The 20,923-nt window shown below is 42.6% G+C and overlaps 1 protein-coding gene, 1 non-coding gene and 1 pseudogene across 2 annotated transcripts in view; 2 read left to right on the forward strand and 1 right to left on the reverse strand.

The window, feature by feature from the left end:
- The window catches only part of CUNH11orf58 (chromosome unknown C11orf58 homolog), a 12,468-nt gene extending 2,296 nt beyond the window's left edge, over window positions 1-10,172 (forward strand). Inside the window, exons 2-5 of the mRNA XM_008853530.3 lie at window positions 5,448-5,531; window positions 6,623-6,683; window positions 8,014-8,123; window positions 9,125-10,172. Coding sequence (XP_008851752.1) covers window positions 5,448-5,531; window positions 6,623-6,683; window positions 8,014-8,123; window positions 9,125-9,355 — 486 coding nt within the window. The 3' untranslated portion in view covers window positions 9,356-10,172. The remainder of the gene's footprint in view (window positions 1-5,447; window positions 5,532-6,622; window positions 6,684-8,013; window positions 8,124-9,124) is intronic.
- LOC115067741 lies at window positions 4,198-4,327 on the forward strand. Its single transcript, XR_003847108.1, has one exon. It is a non-coding gene; the product is annotated as a small nucleolar RNA SNORA71 (small nucleolar RNA).
- A 6,015-nt stretch (window positions 10,173-16,187) lies between the features above and the next one.
- Window positions 16,188-16,795, reverse strand: LOC103750460 (annotated as a pseudogene).
- Between the last annotated feature and the right edge of the window lie 4,128 nt (window positions 16,796-20,923).

The following is a 20,923-nucleotide window of genomic DNA, read 5'->3' on the forward strand; positions in this document are numbered from 1 at the left end:
CTGGTCTACATAATGAGTTCCAGGACAGCTGGGGCTACAGGGAGACCCTGTCTCAAAAAGACCAACAACAACAAAAAAAATTATTGTTACTAATGTTGTGATACAGTTACCAATCCCTCAACAGTGATTTTTGTAGTCAATTTCTCCCATATATTTTTATTATTTTTACTACTTGGAAGTTTGTTTTGTTTTCATTGTTTTGGGGGGTTTTGGGGTTTGTTTTTTTTTTCTTTTTTTGAGACAGGATCTCACCATTTAGTCCTGACTTACCTGGAACTCGTTATGTTTACCAGGCTGGCCTCAAACTAACAGAGATCCACCTGCCTCTGCTTCCCCAGTGCTGGGACTAAAGGGGTGTGCCACCCACACCCAGCCTTGGAAATTATTTTTTAACTCATCCATATTTTTTAAATGTACTTTGCAATTGTAGAAAATCAACTAACTGGCTGGGCGTGGTAGTGCACTCCTTTAATCCCAGCACCCGGGAGACAGGCAGGGGGATCTCTGTGAGGTCAAGGCCAGGCTGATTTACATAGTTAGTTCCAGGTCAGCTGGGGCTACTGGGAGACCCTGTCTTTAAAAAAAAAAAAGAAATCAACTACCTTAGTATCCACTGGATATAAAAGATTAGATTCTTTTGTCCAGTGACCTTACATACACTTGGGAGCAACAAAATACTTTTGAAAGAAATAACAGACGAGGAATTCCAGTAGACTCATAGGAACATTTGAATTTGCCCTGTTCTTTTTTTCTAGTTCCCTGTCTAGAACTTGTAATGCTAATTACTCTTGCCTTTACTTCGCCTTCACATCTATTCACCAGTGAAAGACTTTCTTTTCCCCCTACAGATTAAGAGTTATGCAATTTGGGAGTCTTTTAGATAGACCTACTGAAGGGGTACTCCCAATTGCCTCACCCTGCATCCCTGTTCAGCATGGAAGATGCCAGAGCGGTCTGCATCCCAATTCCCTATCGGCAAGTTGGGTAACCTCTTCAGAGGATGGTGTGATAAGAATAGGAGGTAGGAATTGGCTAGGCAGTTAGGGTAAAAAGACCCCAAAGAAAAGTAGCCAGTTTCTTGGCTAAAAGTCCTTGGGCCTCTTAGCAACATACTCTGATCCAAAGGCAAAAAATGTCAAAAGTATTTGGGATCTTTAATCTTTAAAAGATTTTAGGGTTACCTCTTCAAAGGGGGAATTGTTAGAGTAGCAAAAAGCCCTGTCCTAAAAAAAAAAAGAAAGAGTACATGAAGTTAGTTATCAGAAAAAAGTGATAGGGAGATATGGAAGGAGTTGGAGGGGAGGGAGTGGGCATGGATTTGATCAAAACACCTTATATACGTGTATGAAATTCTCAATAATTTTTTTTAAAGAATTAAATGACAGAATATAATGCTAGAAAAATGATGAAGGAAACTCATATAGGCACTGGGATATGTATATAAGGAGGAAGCTTGATGGCAATTTTATAGGAAAGAATAATAAAGGAAACTTAATGGAGTTCCATTGGTTTGGTTGGAGCAGAGAAATGAGAGCTGTGTTAACAGTGGAGGTTCATTTTTTAGTAACTGGTAAAGAATCACTAATGTGTCAGGCACCATGTGTCTTTCAGAATGTAGCACTTTGGGGCCTGGAGACATGGCTCAGTGGTTAAGAGCACTGGCTATTCTTGCAGAAGACCTGGGTTCAAATCCCATCACCCACATGGCAGCTAACAACTGTCCATAACTCTAAAAAAATTTTTAAATAAAAATAAAAGAATGTAGCACTTTGGAAGGGAAGAACCAAAAAGACTGCTTTTAAAAAATAGGATTAGAGATTGTAGAAGATAGGGTTACTTAGACAAAAACACTGTGAAGATATTTGCTGCTGTCTTTCTGCAGGTGTGTGTATGTGTATTGATGCTGAAACCAGAGCCTTGTGTATAAGTACACCCTACACTGAGCTATAGCCCCAGCTGTGTTTGCTGTTTTAATAGAGAAAATCAGAAAAGTTGGATTTTAGATAGATTTGTTTTTAATTTAATTTTTGCCATTTTGCTGCTGTAGTAACTTATAGAAAGAACCCTATCTATTTGGTCCTGTGTGATATGCTAAGAAAAATAGCAGAGATTTTAGCCAGAGTATGGAAGAGGTAACTGGCCTCTCTGAGCCTTGATGTACTTTATTTGTTAGTTTGTTTATTGGACTGGTGTGAGGAGCTGTAGAATGGAGGCGAAAAATTACTTTTATAAAACACCCAGGTGGAGAAGCCCTTATGCTGGGAACAAGTAGTAGTGTTTCTGGTTTCAGAATTTGTTGGATTTTGAAATATTTTCATATACATAATGAGCTATCTTAAGGGTCGTATCCAAGTGTAAATGGGGGAGTTACCAGTTTCATACACAAACATGCCTGGAGGTAACTTTGTACAGTATTTTGGATGGGCATTCCACTTAATTGACTTACCAAGTGAGGTCAGGTGAGGGATTTGTCCCATGTTGACACTCAAATTTTGGATTCAGAGCTTTTCAGGTTTTCAAGCTACAGATGCCCAACTTGTATACAGCTCTTACGTGCTTTATTAAGACAGTTACTTTTTGTTGGTGGTGGTGGGTTTTTTTTTGCGGGAAAGTTGTTTGGGGTTTTGTACATGCAAGTGCTTTACCGCTGTGCTGCCCTTGGATTTTTGGCACAGGGCCTACTACGTAGCTCAGGCTGGTTCTTAACTTGTTATGTAGCCCCAAGATAGCCTCAGACTCAGGATGCTGCTACCTCTGCTATCTGGGATTGTAGGTACACATCACCACACACAGTCTGCCTAAGACAGACCAAGTTAAATGTCAGGTCTTGGCTCACAGAGCAAATAATTTAATAATAATAAGAATGAGGCACTCATACTTTAATATCATATTGAGCTAGAAACAATTAAGACTAATTGACCTATAAAAAGATCTGGGTACTCACATGGAAGGGAGTAGAGATTTGTAACTTAGGTAGCCAAAATTATGAGAACATATACTCCCCTCCACTAAGTAGAATTTAAAAGAACTGCACTTTGGTCTGGTGTGTGCAAATGTTTTAACCCCATATGCCCAGAAGAAGCTCTCATTGGTTTTTATATTATTCTAGTCTTTATGAATCCTTTTCAGAAGAACAAAAGGGTAAAATAGAAATTACTATTAAGAATTTAATGTAAATTTAACGGTAACAAATCCAGATTTCTACTGTACAGTGAAAAGTCTGTATACCCAAAAAGTTAGTATCTGTGAATACAGCTAATTGCTCATCAACTGTCACGTGTGAACTTGGAACATATCTATTTCTAATGGATTTTAGCTTTTTCATTCCTTCTACTCCTTGGATTTGCATAATCAAAATGTAATACTTGGGTCAAGAACTTTGATTACTTAGAATTTTGTGTTTGAGAAAGGTTTGTTACCTTTGCTCCATAATGGCAAAACACATTCATTTTTGTATTAGCTCAGTTAGAATGACCAACCCCGTGACTGTCTTCGTTTCTGTGCCATTGCTGTCCTTTTCGTCACCCTTGGATACATGCTGCCTTCAGCCTGTGTCCACTTACAAATCAAGTAAATTTTGTTGAACAGCTATAATGAAGGGTAAAGTAAAAGTCAAACCTCCTTTCACAGAAATGAGCTGGGCCAGTCCTCACCGCATGGCAGCCCTTCCTGCTGAGGGCCCGGAGCGGAGCGCCGTGCTGTCTTCCGTCTTTCTGCTTTTGTCTCCATGGGTTGGTTCTTGGCTTGGACAGAGCTCACTGGTGTTTTATAATGCAAGCGCACAGAATTCCATCCTCATCTTTAGTCGTAGTGCTATACTTTTTTGCTTGCTGGTTTTTTTGTTTTGTTTTTTTTTTGTATCCTGATTGTGAAATGCCTTCTGTCAGTCTCTTCTCTTTGCCATTATGGGTGGAAAATTAGAAATTCTGAATAGAGATGTGAGGTTTTCTTGACATTTTGACAATGTAATTGTACTTAGGCCACAGTACAATGAGAAAAGTCTTTCCTTATTTTGTTTTCTTATTTTTCGTATGGTTGGAAGTGACTGATGGTTTATAATGAAATCTTGTACTTGTTTCAAGATGTAGAGAAAGGTATGTTACTAGGATTTTATAATAATTTGGCAAAATGGTTCAGTGAACCATTGTTAATTGAAAGATACAATGAATTTTACTTTCTTTAAAAAGAAATAAATTCCCCCGTATTTGAAAGTGATTGTGGACTGCCTGTACCCTGATCATTGATAGTGTAGGGAGAGGATACAGAAGCCTTTCCCCTTGTTCAGAGGGTTCACTGTTGTCCTTAACAAACGTGATGCTTTCCCACACCAAAAAAGAAAGGAAGGAATTTTCTTCTTTTCTTCGGGAGCCCTTTAAGAAACACTAAAAATATGACATTTCAGTCCTAATAATTAAAATTTCTCAAAAAAAAATTTTTTTTTTTTTTTTGGTCTTTTGAGACAGGGTCTCCTTGTAGCCCCAGCTGTCCTGGAAATCACTTATGTAGACCAGGCTGGCCTTGAACTCGCAGAGATCCACCGGCCTCTGCCTCCCAAGGGCTGGGATTAAAGGCATGTGCCACCACACCCGGCCTTATATTTTTTATTACATTGTATGTGTGTGTGTGCGTGTACATGTGAGCAAAACTGTGCCACGTCACATATGTGGAAGAAAAGGACAGCTTGTGGGAGTCAGTTCTCAATCCTTCCACCATGTGGGTTCCAGGGATCAAATCAAGCTTAGGTCAGTCATGCTTGGTAGCAAGCTCCGTTTTTAGCTTAGCCATCTTACTGGCCAAAAGCCAGCATGTTTCAGTTAACAGTCTTAGCAGTTTCCAGTATTGGGCTCTCTCGGCCCCTTCAGAGCTCACACAATAGCTGTCAACGTGTAGTGCAACATCACTTGGAATTTTAGAAGTTCAAACCCTGGAGCACAAGATCCAGTGAATCCAAAATTCAGGAGTATATAAATAACAATGTAAGCCTTTGGGGTGATTCTGATATTTGCAAACTTTAAAAACAGAACTCTGAGGGCTGGAGAGATGGCTCAGCGATTAAGAGCACTGACTGCTCTTACAGAGGACCCGGGTTCGATTCCCAGCACCCACATGGTGGCTATGAACCCCTTAATTCAAGTTCCCGGGGGAAATCCGAAGCCCTCTTCTGATCTCCGAGGCATTGCACAACACGGGTGCACCCACGTATGTGCAGGCAATACACACATACACATAAAATAAAAAAAAATATTGAAAAAAAAACTCCACTGTAAGAGAAGTAAAGGGTTCTGATACTAAGTAAAGGGTAGAAAAGAGTGTTTGAACTCAATGTGATGCATTTGGTTAACTTCCTGAGAGAACCATGAGTCCTGCTTAGTTAAAATGGACAGAAAAAACTATATTTTTCAAATCTGTTTTTATGCAAAAAATTTATCAGCTACCTTCTCTTCCAGCTTGGATCTAGCAATTGGGAGGCAGCAGACTTGGGCAACGAAGAGAGGAAACAAAAGTTCTTGCGGCTCATGGGCGCGGGGAAGGTGAGCATTGGATGTTCTGCATTTTCCTCTTTGAAACAGTACTGGGTTTGTATACTAAGGAAGGACTGGGTGCCCGCGGGTCACATTTTCTTCTATGTGATTTATTTTTGGCTTTGGGAAATATTTGAATTTACATTATTTCTGAACCAATTCTAGGCCTCCTCTGTACCTTTGACAGTATGGTTAGAGACTTTATGGAGAAAAATTTGATTTGAGGAAAGGAAACCTGGAAGTTTGTGTTTGCTGCCTGCGTGATGGTTTTCATGGAAGGCATTTCTAGGCACATTATCAGAAGCCTTTGTCCAAATCAGAAGTCAGTATTTCATAGCTCTCTCCAGCCCTTAAAATAGTAGTCCAAAGAATAGCCTTTATCAGACACCTGATTTTAAAGATGCTTGCAGATATTTTAAAATGTTTCTCAATTTAATAAAACCATAGAAGGTATAATGTACAAGTTCTAGGAAAATACTGAAAACCTTTCTTTTTCTTAGCAGTTTAGTTTTACAGACAGCTACAGTGATTGCTAAACGTTGTAAACAAGTAAACTTACTTTCATATCATTGTCCCAATGGTCTTCCTACAAACTAAATTTTTTTGTTTTGGGGTTTTTGTTGTTGTTGCTGTAGTTTGAGACAGGGTCTCCCTGTAGCCCCAGCTGGCTTAGAACTTGCTATTTAACCATTCCAATGGGGACAGGTCGCACATGCCTTCAAGGCCAGCCTGGTCTACATAGGGAGTTCTAGGCCACCCAGGGCTACACAGTGAGAGACTTTTTGAAAGGGAGGAGGGAAATTCCAGCCCAATCTGTGCCCTTTTTGTCTCCTTTTCTCCTCTTACTGTGCTCTGTATTGTCTCAGTGGCACTAACTACCTGCAGGCATCCCATCACTTCCTTAGTGATTGCATTCCTATATCCCTTTCTAATCCCTCCCTTCCTAGGATGTAAGTTCTATAGAGGCGGTGATCTTGATTATTCTTCTGTCTCCAGGATATTCCAGAAGCCTGGGGTAATTTCCACTACCGGGTAGTAGAATCCCGTTAATTACATTAAATTAGTGATCTCAGTTTTAATACATTTTTACCTTTTTATAGAAAGAACACACTGGTCGGCTCGTTATAGGAGATCACAAATCAACATCTCACTTCCGAACAGGTAAGAAAGTAAAGCGTGATTGAAACAGAGCTAAGTCTGTGTGTGAAATAGCCATACATCTCTAGAGATGTTCTGTGCTTACTCAGTTCTGTTAATTAGAAGATTCTAGGGGAGACTAGAAATAGATTTCATGGTAAAACACTTGTGCAGCATGTGCAAGTCCCTGGGTTCCCAGCACCAGAAAAGAAAAAATAAAGGAAAAACTTTTTAATAAAAACTGAAAATGAATTGGATTTTAATTCAGTCTGCTAGAAAGTAATTAATCTTGGATGTTACTAATTAACAGCATAATGATCTAAATTAAATGTAGCAAAATGTTTAAATTATTTAGCTTTACTATCTTATGTAGTGCATTTTAGAAATTAATTGTTCTCTTGTTTTTCTGGTGTTAAATAATTATTTCACATGATTTGCATTATCCTGTAAGGCAAAACATCAGCTTTGCAGAATGGGAGTGCATTCTAACATAATTTCTTATTTGAAAATTGAGTTTTGGCTGGGTGTAGTGGTACACACCTTTAATCCCAACACTTGGGAGGCAGAAGCAGGTGGATCTCTGTTAGTTGGAGGCCAGCCTGGTCTAACTCCAGGCTAGCTGGGGCTACAGGGACTGACCCTGTTTCAAAAAAAAAAAAAAAAATTGAGTTTTAACAAAGTAAAATGACATGTCTGAAAATGCCATATTGAAATCCATCACTGTGTGCTCAGTAATAAATAATAAAAATCAAGAGCCTATGAATAAAAATAATCCAAAGCACCAACGTTTGTGATTGAAACCTGAATTGCCCTCTCATAGATTAAAGTGCCATCCCAAGAACCTTTGCTGGTGTTGGTAATACTTCCTCCATAGCTGGTTGTTCAGTGTTCTAATGTGCATACTGGATATATGTAAATATACAAATACTGCGTGATTAAGTAGTTATTTTTTAGTTTATTTGCTTCAGTATGCCTAGGAGAGGCATAGAAGAGGACCACTACAAGGTCACTTTATGTATCTTTGGACCAGAACTGCCCACACTGTTACAGTCTCTCCTCAAAAACATGATCTTGTTTGTTGGAAGTTTTTTAGGTGACTTCGAGAAAACAGTCCTTAAACACTTAAGAGGGTTAGTTACTAAAAAGGTAATCATAAATACATATTTTGGTTATTTTATTGTTTGCTAGGTAACCACCTATGGTATAGAAACTATCCACAGAATTCATTGTAATATTAGTCACAATTAAGAGAATTCAGCCCTGAATATAATAGCATCTGTATTATGGGCTTTTTGTGTAATCAAATGTTTTTATTAATTTGACTAAACATAACCAAAGTACAATGGACATGCAGGGGAAGAAGACAAGAAGATTAATGAGGAACTGGAGTCTCAGTATCAGCAAAGTATGGACAGTAAACTATCAGGAAGATACCGACGGCATTGTGGACTTGGCTTCAGTGAGGTAGTAACTAACTTGTTTTCATTGATTGGGACAGTAATTTCAGTTTGATAATCATTTAGGTCATAGTCTTATTGCCCATCTGTGTCACTAGATGATCAGAAAAGTTGTTCTAAAGGATTTGAAAATGAGTTTTCTAAGATTGACGTAGTGTAAATTCTGCTAAATCTTGTTTATTTTTATGTGTATGAGTGTTTTGCCTGTGTTTATATAAGTGCACCACGTGCATGCAGTGCCCTAAGAGACCAGACAAGTGCACTGAATCCCCTGGAACTGGAGTTACAGATGATTTTTAGCCACCATGTGTGCTGGGAACCCAACCTGGGTCATCTGCAAGAGTAGCCAGTGTTCTTAACCAGTGAGCCATCTCTCCAGCCCCAATTCTGCTTAATCTTAGGGTACATCTTTAATAGACATGAATAACATGCTTACAAGGTAGGTAAAATATTTCATGCTGGAGAGATGGCTCAGCGGTTAAGAACACGGACTGCCACATTCAGTTCCCAGCACCCGCATGGCTGCTAACAACCGTCTGTAGTTCCAGTTCCAGGAGATCGATGGCCCTCTTCTGACCTCCTTGGGCACTGCACAGCACAAGTGCACTTACGTATATGCAGGCAATTCACTCATGCACATAAACTTTTTTAAAAATAGTAAATAAAATATTTTTTAAGCACTAGCTTAGGCAGTTTCTTTCTCCCCTGCTTCCTAGGTGATCTCTCTCAATATAAGCTGGCACAGTGATTAGTTTACTGACTGATGCTGTTTGAGGAAAGTGAAATATGGTGATTTCAAGCTGAGGAAGATGCATGGAGAATGGTCTTAAGAAGCTTTTAGAATCTGGAAGTTCTGTCCCCAGTCCCCTTGGCCATAGTTTGAATAGTTCTGAAGTACTGCTCTAATGTAAAGTGGGCTCTTAAGACTGACAGATTTAACACCGTTACAGTTTGGGGACTGGCTGACGGTGCTGGTTTTCTGAAGAGGCCTTTTGATACGTGTTTTAGGTGGAAGATCACGATGGGGAAGGTGACGTGGCTGGAGATGATGATGATGATGACGATTCGCCTGATCCTGAGAGTCCAGATGACTCTGACAGCGATTCCGAGTCTGAAAAGGAAGAGTCTGCCGAAGAGCTGCAAGCTACCGGGCACCCTGATGAAGTGGGAGATCCGAAGAACAAAAAAGATGCAAAAAGCAATTATAAAATGATGTTTGTCAAATCCAGTGGTTCCTAACTCCTAGACACCTGGTCTTTGTATTAAAAGGAAGCCTTACTGTTATAATGCACAGTGGAGGACTGCTTATCGAGCACAGACCTTTGTATTATAATTTTTAAAAAGGCCCTTTTAAATAACTACAAAGAGTGTTTGCTTTCAAATGCCTTGGGTTACACTTTTATGGGCATGACTATAACCATTTTGTAAAGAGTAAGAGTTGTATAAATAAGAAATAAACGCAGTACTCTGCCTCCTTCCATATTGGCATCGGCAGCCCCGACCACCTTTTTACCCCTTCAGATGCATTGTGGGAGGGAGAACAATTACTTTGTTTGTGGTAGCTTCCATCTTTTATCTTTGGTTTGTTCCTATTTTTCTCTTCTAAAATTTTATTTGATACTGTGACATGTTTGTGAGAAATGTTCCTTGATTACACTTGGTTAAAGTAGGACTTTTCATCATGGATATTTCTGCTGCCAATCACAGTCTAAATTATTGTTGACAAAAGACCAGATACTTGCTTTACTAACTCAGCTCTTCCCTTCTGGACCAAAGCAGCACACAAGCAAGTACAAACAGCGCTGGCACCTGTTGGGATGGGGTTCAGCTGTCCTATTCAGAATGTTACGAACCCAAGTCCTTATATAACTAATTTCATTGTATGTTAAAGTTTTGATAAAATTTGGCCAGTTTTTACAGAAGAAATTATTTCTCTGATCATTTAGTCCTGTATATTTAGAAAATATGTAAAACTGGATTTTTTAAGGTACTATGTGACCAAAGTTCCTTTTCTTCTCCCCCTAAGGTCTAAATAAAGAGAAAGCAGTTTCCCATATTTGGTTGCGATACCTTTTTCCTCACTGTCTATAAACGAAGAGCAGGTTTATAGAATAAGGATGGAAAGGTGCTCACTCTGTGCTGTTACCTTGGTTATCTAATCACTAAAGTGTTTGTAATGGTACTGCTGCTTCTGTTGGAGTGAGATTAGAATCATCTGACTGTTATGTGGTTAATTTGTACAGTGGATTAACAGATGCATTATGGGTTAGTGGATGGATCTCTGAATAATTGGCTTCAAAATCTTAAGTTCAAAGATGAGTCAAACCTGTGTGAGCTGATCTCTTACACATCTAGATGTCTAAGTATGCGTTTGATGTGTTGGACTTTTTAAAACTCCCGTCTTTGAAGTTTAGAATGTTAGAGAAGTAGACTCAGAACAGGTGGTTCTGGTTTATAGAGACTACATTCTGCATTTTCCCCCAAGGGCCTTTTCATTTAATTTCTCACATTATGAAAGTAGGTACTGCCCTATATGTTTAAAAAAAATAGTCTGGGTGATAGCCAGTATGTGTGACCAACACTTGGTTTGAAAAAGTTTGGATTTATTCAAGCAGTTTAGTCTGAATATTGATTTTCAAGTCTAGCCTCTGGGATTGCACATTATAGTTCATTTGAGTAGAAGATGGAAAATGATTTATGCTTAAGAACAGAAGTGCTGGCCTGTAGTCCCCGGCTGAGGCATGAGGAAGGCCACGTGTTTATGGCTGCTTAGAGGAAAGGGAGGCTGGAGATAGGAGCGGATGAGGAGAGCACTTTCCTGGCACGTCCAAGGCTATGTTCCATCCCCGGGGCCACAAAAGAATGGAAGAAAGACCGGTATGTTTTTGTATTCTCATTAATTCGTTGTTAAAAATGCTGGACTATTTGTGAAGTGTCATTGTTGCATAAATAGAAGTACCTTCTAAAGTAACTGCACTGGAAGACCTTTTTACTTCAAGTAGAAAGATGCTGATTTCAGTTAGTCTGTAACTGAACTCTAAGGAATTTAGGAGTTGAAATAGATTTTGACTGGGACTGGAGAGATGGTTCAGCGGTTGAGTGCATACTGCCGGTGCGGAAGACCCGAGTTTGGTTCCCAGCACCCGTGTCAGGGATCTCACAACCAGCTCTAACTCCGAGAGCTCTGGCCTCCCGCACACACACACACCTCCCCTACATTCACACATGGATACAGTTAAAAATAGCTTGGAATGTTCTTAAATACCGATTTCAGTGTAGCTAAGATCCCAGCATCGTATTAAACATCCTGGCTCTCTCAGAAGCCTGAATCATCAAAGAATTTTCTAAAGATGGAGAGAGAGAAAAAAAACAAAAGGACTTGTTCTTTCGTGTTAATGCCTTTTTTTTTTTTTAAGTCAGAAATAGGCATACACCTAAGGCATATGCCTTTAGTCTCCATACTCGGGAGGCAGAGGCAGGTAGATCTCTGAATTTGAGGCCAGCCTGGTCTTCATAGCTCCAGGCCAGTCAGAGTTACATACTGCCTCAGAAAAATACAAGGTCAGAAAATGCAGCTCGTGAGATGGCTCAGTTGGTAAAGGTGCTCACTGCTAAGCCTGATGACCTGAGTTTGATCCCCAGGACCCACATGGGAGGAGGAGAGCACTAACTCCTGCAAGTTGTCCTCTGACCTCCACGCATGTTACTGTGGCATGTGGGGGAACACAGTGTCATTTTAAAAATCAGAAAGGAACTGGAGAGCTCGCTCAGAGGTTAAACACACTGGCTGCTCTTGGAGAGGACCTGTGTCAGGTTCCTAGCACCCACGTGGCAGTTAACACTGGTCCTTAATTCCAGTTCCAGGGATCTGACACCCTCTGGCTTCTACAGGCATTAGGCATGCACATGGTACACGATATACAATGCAGCCAAAACACTCATATATAAAATCCAAACAAAAAGAAAATACAAATTATTTTTGTACAGTGAAACACTATTCAATGAAAAGTTTAATGATGGTGTTTCCATATTTGATAACTTCATCTTGAAATGGCTGCCCAAGTTTGCCCCTACCCAAAGATTCACCTTCACCATTAATCCAGTAATCAGTGTTTGTCATTTGTATTAAGGTAAAAAGACTTCAAATATTTAGAATCTGGGAGTTTGAAGGCACAAAAAAATTGGGAGTGATGAAACCAGAAAGGTCACCTTTAAATTTGTGGGAAATCAATTTGAGCTCCTGGTGAGTACACAGGGATGTTGCTTTTTCTCCACTACAGTGACAGCCTGTGGTGCTTTGAATTTCAAGTTCAGAATCCTTTGCTCTGAAATCAGTGATTTAGAAGTCTCACTCTGACCATACCGTTAACAATGCAGCTCTTCCTGATTGCACTGTCAGCTCTTCTGTCTGCAAACAGGCTGCTCCAGTGTCAAGGGTAAATTGCACCTCTAGATGTATCCAACCTCCTGCAGGCTGTTCCTGGAAAAGGTAACAAAACCAGTGAAAATGCGTTAACTGACATCACCACACCTGTTAAGCCTTGTTTTCTCTAGTTAACTCTTCTCTTTGAAAACTGTGGCCCTCTTTATCTCCCTATACACTTAATTCTTTCTTTGCCTTCTGTCTTCCCTGAACTGGGCTGGAGAGAGGGCTCACTGAGATGCCACCAAGCCAGACAACCTGAGTTCAATCCCCAGGTACCACAAGAGGAAGGAAGGGGCCCACTTCCACAAGTTGTCCTCTGACCTCCACATGTATACCATGGTGTTTACCCGCCCCCATAAATTAATGTAAAATTCATTTTTTTAATTCCGTGAACTTTCTGCCTTCTTGTAGGCAAGTGTCCCACTACTCTGGATCGCGTCTCCGCTCTCCCTTAAAAAGCTAAGAACGCTTGGGCATAACTTGCTCTGACCTTTCCTTGCATCAGTGAAATGATGCTGGAGTGACCGTCTTGATTAATAGAAAGTAAAAGAGCTTTAGCTCACAGACAGGACCAGTTTAATAAGCACTGGCACCTTAAGGACCCTGTGCGTTCATCTGTCAGTCTCCAGACTTGCAATCAATTGACCCTCTTCTCTGCCAGCACTTACTCAGGTATGTTACTTAGAAAAAAATTTTAAAGCCCAACAAGCCCGGTGTGGGTAGCTCACACCTTTAGTCCCAGCACTATATAGTAGCCCTGGATAGCCTTGAACTCACAATATGGACCAGATGGGTCTCAGACACACAGACACCAACCTGCCTCTGAATGCTGGGATTAAAGGTGTGTACCACCAGGCCCAGCTAAACTTTAAAAAAAATTTTTTTTAATGTATGTGTGTTTTACCTGCATGTGTGTAGGTGTACCACATGTACAATGCCTGGGAGACCAGAAGTGGGTGTCAAATCATCTGGAACTGGAGTTCCAGATGGTTGTTAGCCGCCTTGTGGGTGCTGAGCTCCAAACCTCAGTCATCTGCAAGAGCAACCAGTACTCTTAACCACTGAGCTATCTCTCCAGGCCAACATTTGTATATAGATATTTTTTTTCTTTTTATGCATATGCATGTATTGCCTGCATGTAGGTAAGTGCACCCGTGTCATGCAATGCCTGCAGAGGACAGAAGAGGCTGTCAGATCCCTGGAACTGGAGTTATGGACCGTTGTTAGCTGCCATGTGGGTGCTGGATTCGAACCCAGGTCTTCAAGAACAGCCAGTGTTCTTAACCGCTGAGCCATCTCTCCAGTCCTGCCCAACATTTTTTTTAAAGAAAGATGAGGTCTTACTATGTTGCCCAGCCTGGCCTTGAAATTCTGGGCTAAAGGGACTGTATGCATGTCCCACCAAGCAGAGCTATTAACCCCTCCCCGTGTGTGTGTGTGTGTGTGTGTGTGTGTGTGTGTGTGTGTGTGTGTTGCTAGGGACTGAACCCAGAGTTTTGTATATGCTAGGCAGTCTACCACTAAGTTACATCCAATCCTCTTCAGTTTGTTAATCAACCAGTCTGTGGTGTTCCATTATCACAATATAGAAGACTAACCAAAGAGTTCCCAGTTACATTTCCTCAATGAAATTGGTAGAGAAATGAAATGTCAGCTGATTGGTGTATTAAAAATAAATTTTGAAGCCACGTGGTGGCACATGTCTTTAATCCCAGCACTTGGGAGGTAGAGGCAGGTGGATCTCTGTTAAGTTTAAGGTCAGCCTGGTCTCCATATCAAGAGTTCCAGGCCAGCCAGTGCTACATAATGAAATCCTGCCTTTAAAAAAAACAAAACAAAACAAAACAGATTTGATGAAAGCATTGATTTGGTGCCTAAACTCAAGAGTTCAGAGGACTGAGTGGTTTCTAAGGCCTACTGCTGTGTTTTCATGTGAGCAAGGTTGCTCAGTGCTTTCAGTCCTGAGAAAAAGATAAGCTTTCTCCTTCAGAAGCTGCAGTTTACACCACTGCCTCTGCTAGCTCCATGTCCTTCCTCGTTCTATGATTCAAGCACCTCCTGTCACTCCAGTTTTCATTTTATGGTTATTTTCAAAGTTTTCCCTTAGTTCCCCCAGCTCACACTTAAATGATCAATGATCTTAAGATTCAAACATAAGAATGTTGTAGATATCCAATTGAAACTTTTGTTGAGATTATGGGTCTGTGGGGCTATGGCAATATTCTAGGTAGACACAGGACTTTGACTAGGGTGGTGTGATGGTTCGTTCGTATTGATCGCCAATTTGACAGGATCTGGAATCACCTAGGAGATGAGCCTCCAGATACACCTGTAAGGAATTAGACTGCGCTAGCCTTAAAACATGGGAAGACCCACCCTAAAAGTGGTAGCACTATCCCTCAGACTTGGGTCCTAATGCATAAAAAGGAGAATGTTAGCCAAACCAGAGCAATCAAAGCTCTTTGCCTCTTGACTGAAGATGCACTGTGACTAGCCCTGCCACCAGACTTCCCCGCTATGGTGGACTACCTCTTGGAACCTGAACCAAAATAAACCTATCCCTTAAGTGGCTTTTAAAAAATATTCTATTTATATTTTATGTGTATGAGTGTATTGCCTGCATGTGTATAAGTGCACCCATGTGGTGCAGTGCCCGAGGAGGGCAGAAGAGGCTGTCAGATCCCCTGGAACTGGAGTTAAGGATGGTTGTTAGCTACTGTGTGGGTGCTGGGAATGGAACTCGGGTCCTTTGCAAGAGCAGCCAGTGCTCTTAACGGCTGAGCCATCTCTCCAGCACACACACACACACACACACACACACACACACGCCCCAAGTGGCTTTTGTCAGGGTATTTTATCACCTAAACAGAAATGACTAAGACACGTGGTCACGATGGAAGGAAGAGAAGGCAGCTGCAGATGTATTTTGAAAACAGACCCAACAAGTAACTGCTGAGAGATTATCGGCTGTAGCATCTGAAAGGAGTCAGAAGGAGCCTCTTGGGAGATGGGACTCACCATCTGCCCAGACAGAAAACAAAACTGACTCTTCTGTGAGGGTCTTCCCTAATTAATCATTGTAGGCTTTTCATCCTACAGCGGGTCATCCTAGCACAAATTTCTTCATCCAGAGTTCGTGTATAAACCAGAGAAGCAGGTGCTGGGGCTGTAGAGATGGCTCAGTGGTTAAGAGTGCTTACTGCTCTTGCAGAGGACCTGGGTTCAGTTCCCAGCACCCACATCAGGTGGCTTTCAACCTCCTATAAGTCCAGTCAAGATTCGGCACCATATTCTGGTCTCTGAGAGCACCCACATACATGTGCACAATATGCATACACATAATTAAATATTTTTTCTGCTACAAAGGGGTTTACTTTTCTCTATTTCCAGGGGTCCAGGAAAAGTCCAAAATACATATGTACAGACCCAGGCACACCTGGAGCACTGTTGCTGGCTCCACCCCCTCAGGATAGTGGGGGACCTCAGGAGACAAGGAGCTGGCGTCACACTATGAGGTTAAGACATGATTGAGTTAGCTTGAGTCTCAAGATCTGGAAGTGACAGCAAGCCCAGCCCCAACTCTGCCGAGACCATCTTCCCACAAGTCAGGTGTGCTGGGCAGATGGGAAACGGAGAACATTTCAGTCAGTCACAGGCCTCTTGTCCAGCGATGGCATCCACTGCAGAGGCCAGGCAATCCTCACGGCCTTTTAGCCCAGGGATCAGGTCAGCCATGGCCCTCTGGGTCTGCTCCTCTAGCTTCTCCAGCTTCTTGGCAAATCTCTCTTGAGATCCCACTGAGGCTTCTGGGGTGCCAGGTCCACCTCCTCAATGATGTGCTCTGTCGTGGGGGCCTCCAGCTGCTCCTTCACCTTCCCCCACCGTACCTGGTTCAGCCTGGGATGTCCTCCTTGTCAGGTCCTCTGCTTCCAGGACATAGTTCTCCAGCCTGAGCTCCCCGTGCTTCTTACCTTCCTCGTCCTCTTCTTTGTCCCCTGCCCATCACCCTTAGTTCCTGTGCCCAGCTCTCTCTCCTTAAGGGCCATCAACCATTCCTCTTCCTCTAGGTGGCCCACGATGGTCCCGGCCACTGCCATCTTGCTTGTGACCCCCTCATTTTCTCTAAAGTAAGTCAGAGAGAGAGAGAGAGAGAGAGAGAGAGAGAGAGAAACAGAGGCTATAGGCCTGTGTGCTGTTCTAGTCACTCAGGTGCCTCTGACAAACAGCCTCACCTTAAGGCACCCACTGGCCATCTGACCGGGATTCATTCCTTTCTTTAACTTTCACCCATCTCAGAGTTTGTTTCAATGCCCCAGAGTCCGGTGGAAACTGGAGTTCTGCTTCTGCTTCTCATTCTCCTAGTTGCTTTTGGGTGATTGCCAAAAGAAGAGAGAAATGACTTCACTTTTCTGTCTCCAAACTGGAAGTGCACATTAACTGTAACACCCAAATTGCTGCAGCTTGAACCCCCACTGGCTTGATTCCTGAATGTCAGACCCCATCCTACTCTCCAAAAGCATCCCACAATTATTTCTGGCTCAGGAAAAAACCAAGGAATATCGCCTGTGTGCTTCCCACAAAGTATGCCCCCCACAATTACCAAACAATGCCTTCCCTGTTCTCTCCTGCATCCACAACCGCTGTTCGCTGCCCTCGGCTGCTTCACAGATCCTGACTCACACAGGAAATGGGGGCTCGTGTGTTGCCGCCAATGCCAGCGTGTTACCTCCTAGGGCTCGATTCCAGTGTCATTTTGCCTGCCAATCTTCAAACTACACGAAGCCATTTCCAAAAGAATTGTTATATGAGAAATAAAAGATCAGTCCTCAAAATTGAGTTCACGTAGCTGAAGTGGGACACATGAAACTCAGCCATGAGCTCACAAACAGCCAAAACCAAAGAAGACAGACAGCTCAGAACTGGCAGCTCTGGTTATGCTGGTAAAGGGCTTTCTTTCATTACTGCTGCTTAGTATCACTTGCAAGTGGGACTTACCCAGTGGCTCTTTCTCATCTGGAATGTTGTCCTTGGACCAGTGGTTCTCAACCAGAAGTGGCTACGGCTCCTTCCCCTCCGTATATCTGGCAATGTCTGGGGACACTTTTGATTGGTCACAGTTGAGAGATGCTCTACCCAACATGGTGGGTAGAGGCAGAGGCCACTGCTGAACACCATCCAACTTGAAAGAGACAATGGCGGCACAGCCCTAGATGCTGTGGAGATTGAGAACACAGCCTTGGGTTCCTGCCCCAGGACCCTATGCTTCCAGGGGCCCTGCATATTACAAACCTATTTATCACAGAGTCTGCAGGAGGCTTTATCACTCAGAATCTGGCATTGAGGCCTGCTATGGTGTGGCTGATAAGCTTAAACATTTACCATCATGACCATGAAAAGTTCCACGCATTTTGTCCCATGTTCTTTTTTTCAAAGATTTGTTTTTCTTGTTTTTATTTCTGTGTAGGCATGTGTACCTGCATGGGTTTATGTATATGTGCACGAGGGCATCCACAGAGGCCAGAAGAGGGCGCCAGATCCCCTGGAGCTGGTGTTACAGGCAGTCGTGAGCCACCTGATGTGGGAGTTTTGGAAGGGCAGCAAATGGGCTGGGCCATTTCTCCAGCTGCTGCCGCAGGCTATGAACAAAAGTCAGTGTGAACAAAGCCCCATGATGGTCTGTGCAGATTTGTCACTGCGGATGAGAGAGAGAGAGAGAGAGACAGAGACAGAGAGACAGAGACAGAGAGACAGACAGAGACAGAGACAGAGACAGAGAGACAGAGAGAGAGATACAGAAACAGACAGAGAGACAGGGAGATAGAGAGAGAAACAGAGAGACAGGGAGATAGAGAGACAGAAACAGAGAGACAGGGAGATAGAGAGACAGAGACAGAAACAGAGAGAGACAGGGAGATAGAGAGACAGAGAGAGACAGAGAGACAGAGAGAGACAGAGACAGAGATAGACAGAGACAGAAATAGAGACAGACAGAGACAGACAGAGACAGACAGAGACAGAAAGAAACAGAGACAGAGACAGACAGAGACAGAGACAGAGAGACAGAGATGGAGAGACAGAGAGACCGAAACAGAAACAGAGAGACAGGGAGATAGAGAGACAGAGAGAGAGACAGAGACAGAAATAGAGACAGACAGAGACAGAGACAGACAGAGAGACAGAAAGAGACAGAGAGACAGAGAGATAGAGACAGAGCTACAGAAACAGAGACAGAGAGACAGGGAGATAGAGAGAGAGACAGAAACAGACAGAGAGACAGAGAGAAACAGAGACAGAGAGACAGGGAGAAAGAGACAGAGAGACAGACAGAAAGAGACAGAGACAGAAACAGAGACAGACAGAGACAGAGCGAGAAAGAGAGACAGAGAGAGAGACTGCTAGAAAGAGCACTGCTTCAGGGTCCAGAGAATTTGGCAGAAGTGCTCGGTACTGCGCCCTTCCGCTTCACATGTGTAGGGGTCGTGGATTCTTGCATAATGAAGTCTGTTTCCCAGGAGTGGGCAGTGGAGGTTAGGGTGAAGGCTAGCATCCACACAGTTGGAGGAGGGCCTGCAAGAGATGGCTGAGAAGTGTAGGGGATATCTTTTTCAGGAGTGTTTTCAGATTTATTTTATTTTGTGTGGGCGTACTCTGTCTGCATGTATGTAGGTAAGTCACATGCATGCAGTGTCTTCAGAAGCCAGAATAGGCTGTTGGATCCCCTGGAAATGGAGTTATAGCAAGTTGTCAGCTACCATGTGGGTGCTGGGAACCGAACCCAGATCCTCTGCGACAGCAGTCTGTGCGCAACCACTGAGCCCACTTTCCAGCCCTGGAAAAAAAAATCTATTTTTAAAGAGATAATAAAATATTCTCAGATGAATGGAAGACATTTAGCCACAGGCTTAAGAATCCCTACAAAGACAAAGACAATCACAGCGACTGGGCAGATTGCAGTGAAAGTGCCATGAAACAAAGACCAGGAAGAGAAACGGCAGAAATGGGACAGCCAGCCTCAGGGCAGACACGGAAGTCAGAAGACGGGGCAGTGGTGCCCTCGGAGCGCTAAAGGAAAGGACTGTCACTTCAGAGCCCCTCAAGGATGAGGCAAACCTGAGGCCCACACGTGCGACCCCAGCACTCAGGAGGCTGAGGCAGGAAGATCACTACAAGCTCAAGGCCAGCATGGGCTACATAGCTAGTTATAGGTCAGCCTGGGCTACAGAGTGAGGCCCTATCTCTAAAAATAAAACCAAAGGACTGGAGAGATGGCTCAGTGGTAAAGAGCACTGATTGCTCTTGCAGAGGACCCGGGTTCGATTCCCATAACCCACATGGAAGCCAGCAACCGGTTATAACTCCAGTTCCAGGGGAGTTGATGCCCTCTTCTGACCTCCACGGGCATTGCATGATACAGCATGGGTGCACTTACATACATACAGGCAATACACTCATACACATTAAATAAAAATAATAAAATATTAAAAATAAATAAATAAATAAAAATGAAGAAATAGATAAATGGGCGAAATTGACAGGTATTAAAATTAGAAATGCAAAAAGTGGCCTGAATAAAATATTAAAAATAAATAAATAAATAAAAATGAAGCCAAACAAACAAAAAGGGCTGTCAAGATGGCTTAGCCAGTAAACGCCTGATCACCTAAGCTTGTTCCCCAGGACCCACATGGGAGGATTCCCACAAATCATCTTCCACACACAAACCACAGTGCATACAAACTTGAGCGTACACACACACACACACACACACCAAAATAAATGATTAAAAATATAATTTAAGGGGCTGGAGAGATGGCTCAGTGGTTAAGAGCACTGACTGCTCTTGCAGAGGACCTGGGTTCAGTTCCCAGCACCCACATGGTGAGTAACAACCATCTGTAACTCCAGTTCCAGGGGCTACAACTCCCTCTTTTGACCTCTGTGGGCATTGCATGACATGGGTGCACTTACACACATGCAGATAATATACTCATACACATAAAATAAAAATAATAAATAAGGGGCTGGAGAGATGGCTAGTGGTTGAGAACACCAGCTGTCCTTGCAGAAGACCAGGGTTCGAATCCCAGAACCCATATGACAGCTAACAACTGTCTGAAACTCCAGTTCCAGGGGATCCGATGGCCTCTTTTGTCCTCCTCAGGCATTGCACGACATGGGTGCACCTACCTACGTGCAGGCAATACATGTATACACATAAAATTAAAAAAATAAATAATAATAATAAATAAAATTTAAAAGCTGGGCGTGGTGGCGTGGTGACACCTCTAGGAGGCAGAGGCAGGCGGATCTCTGTAAGTTCAAGGCCAGCCTGATCTACATAGTGAGTTCCAGGTCAGCTGGGGCTACAGGGAGACCCTGTT

Source organism: Nannospalax galili, unplaced genomic scaffold (assembly GCF_000622305.1).
Source record: "Nannospalax galili isolate Female #2095 unplaced genomic scaffold, S.galili_v1.0 scaffold44, whole genome shotgun sequence".
NCBI classification, from domain to species: Eukaryota; Metazoa; Chordata; class Mammalia; order Rodentia; family Spalacidae; genus Nannospalax; species Nannospalax galili.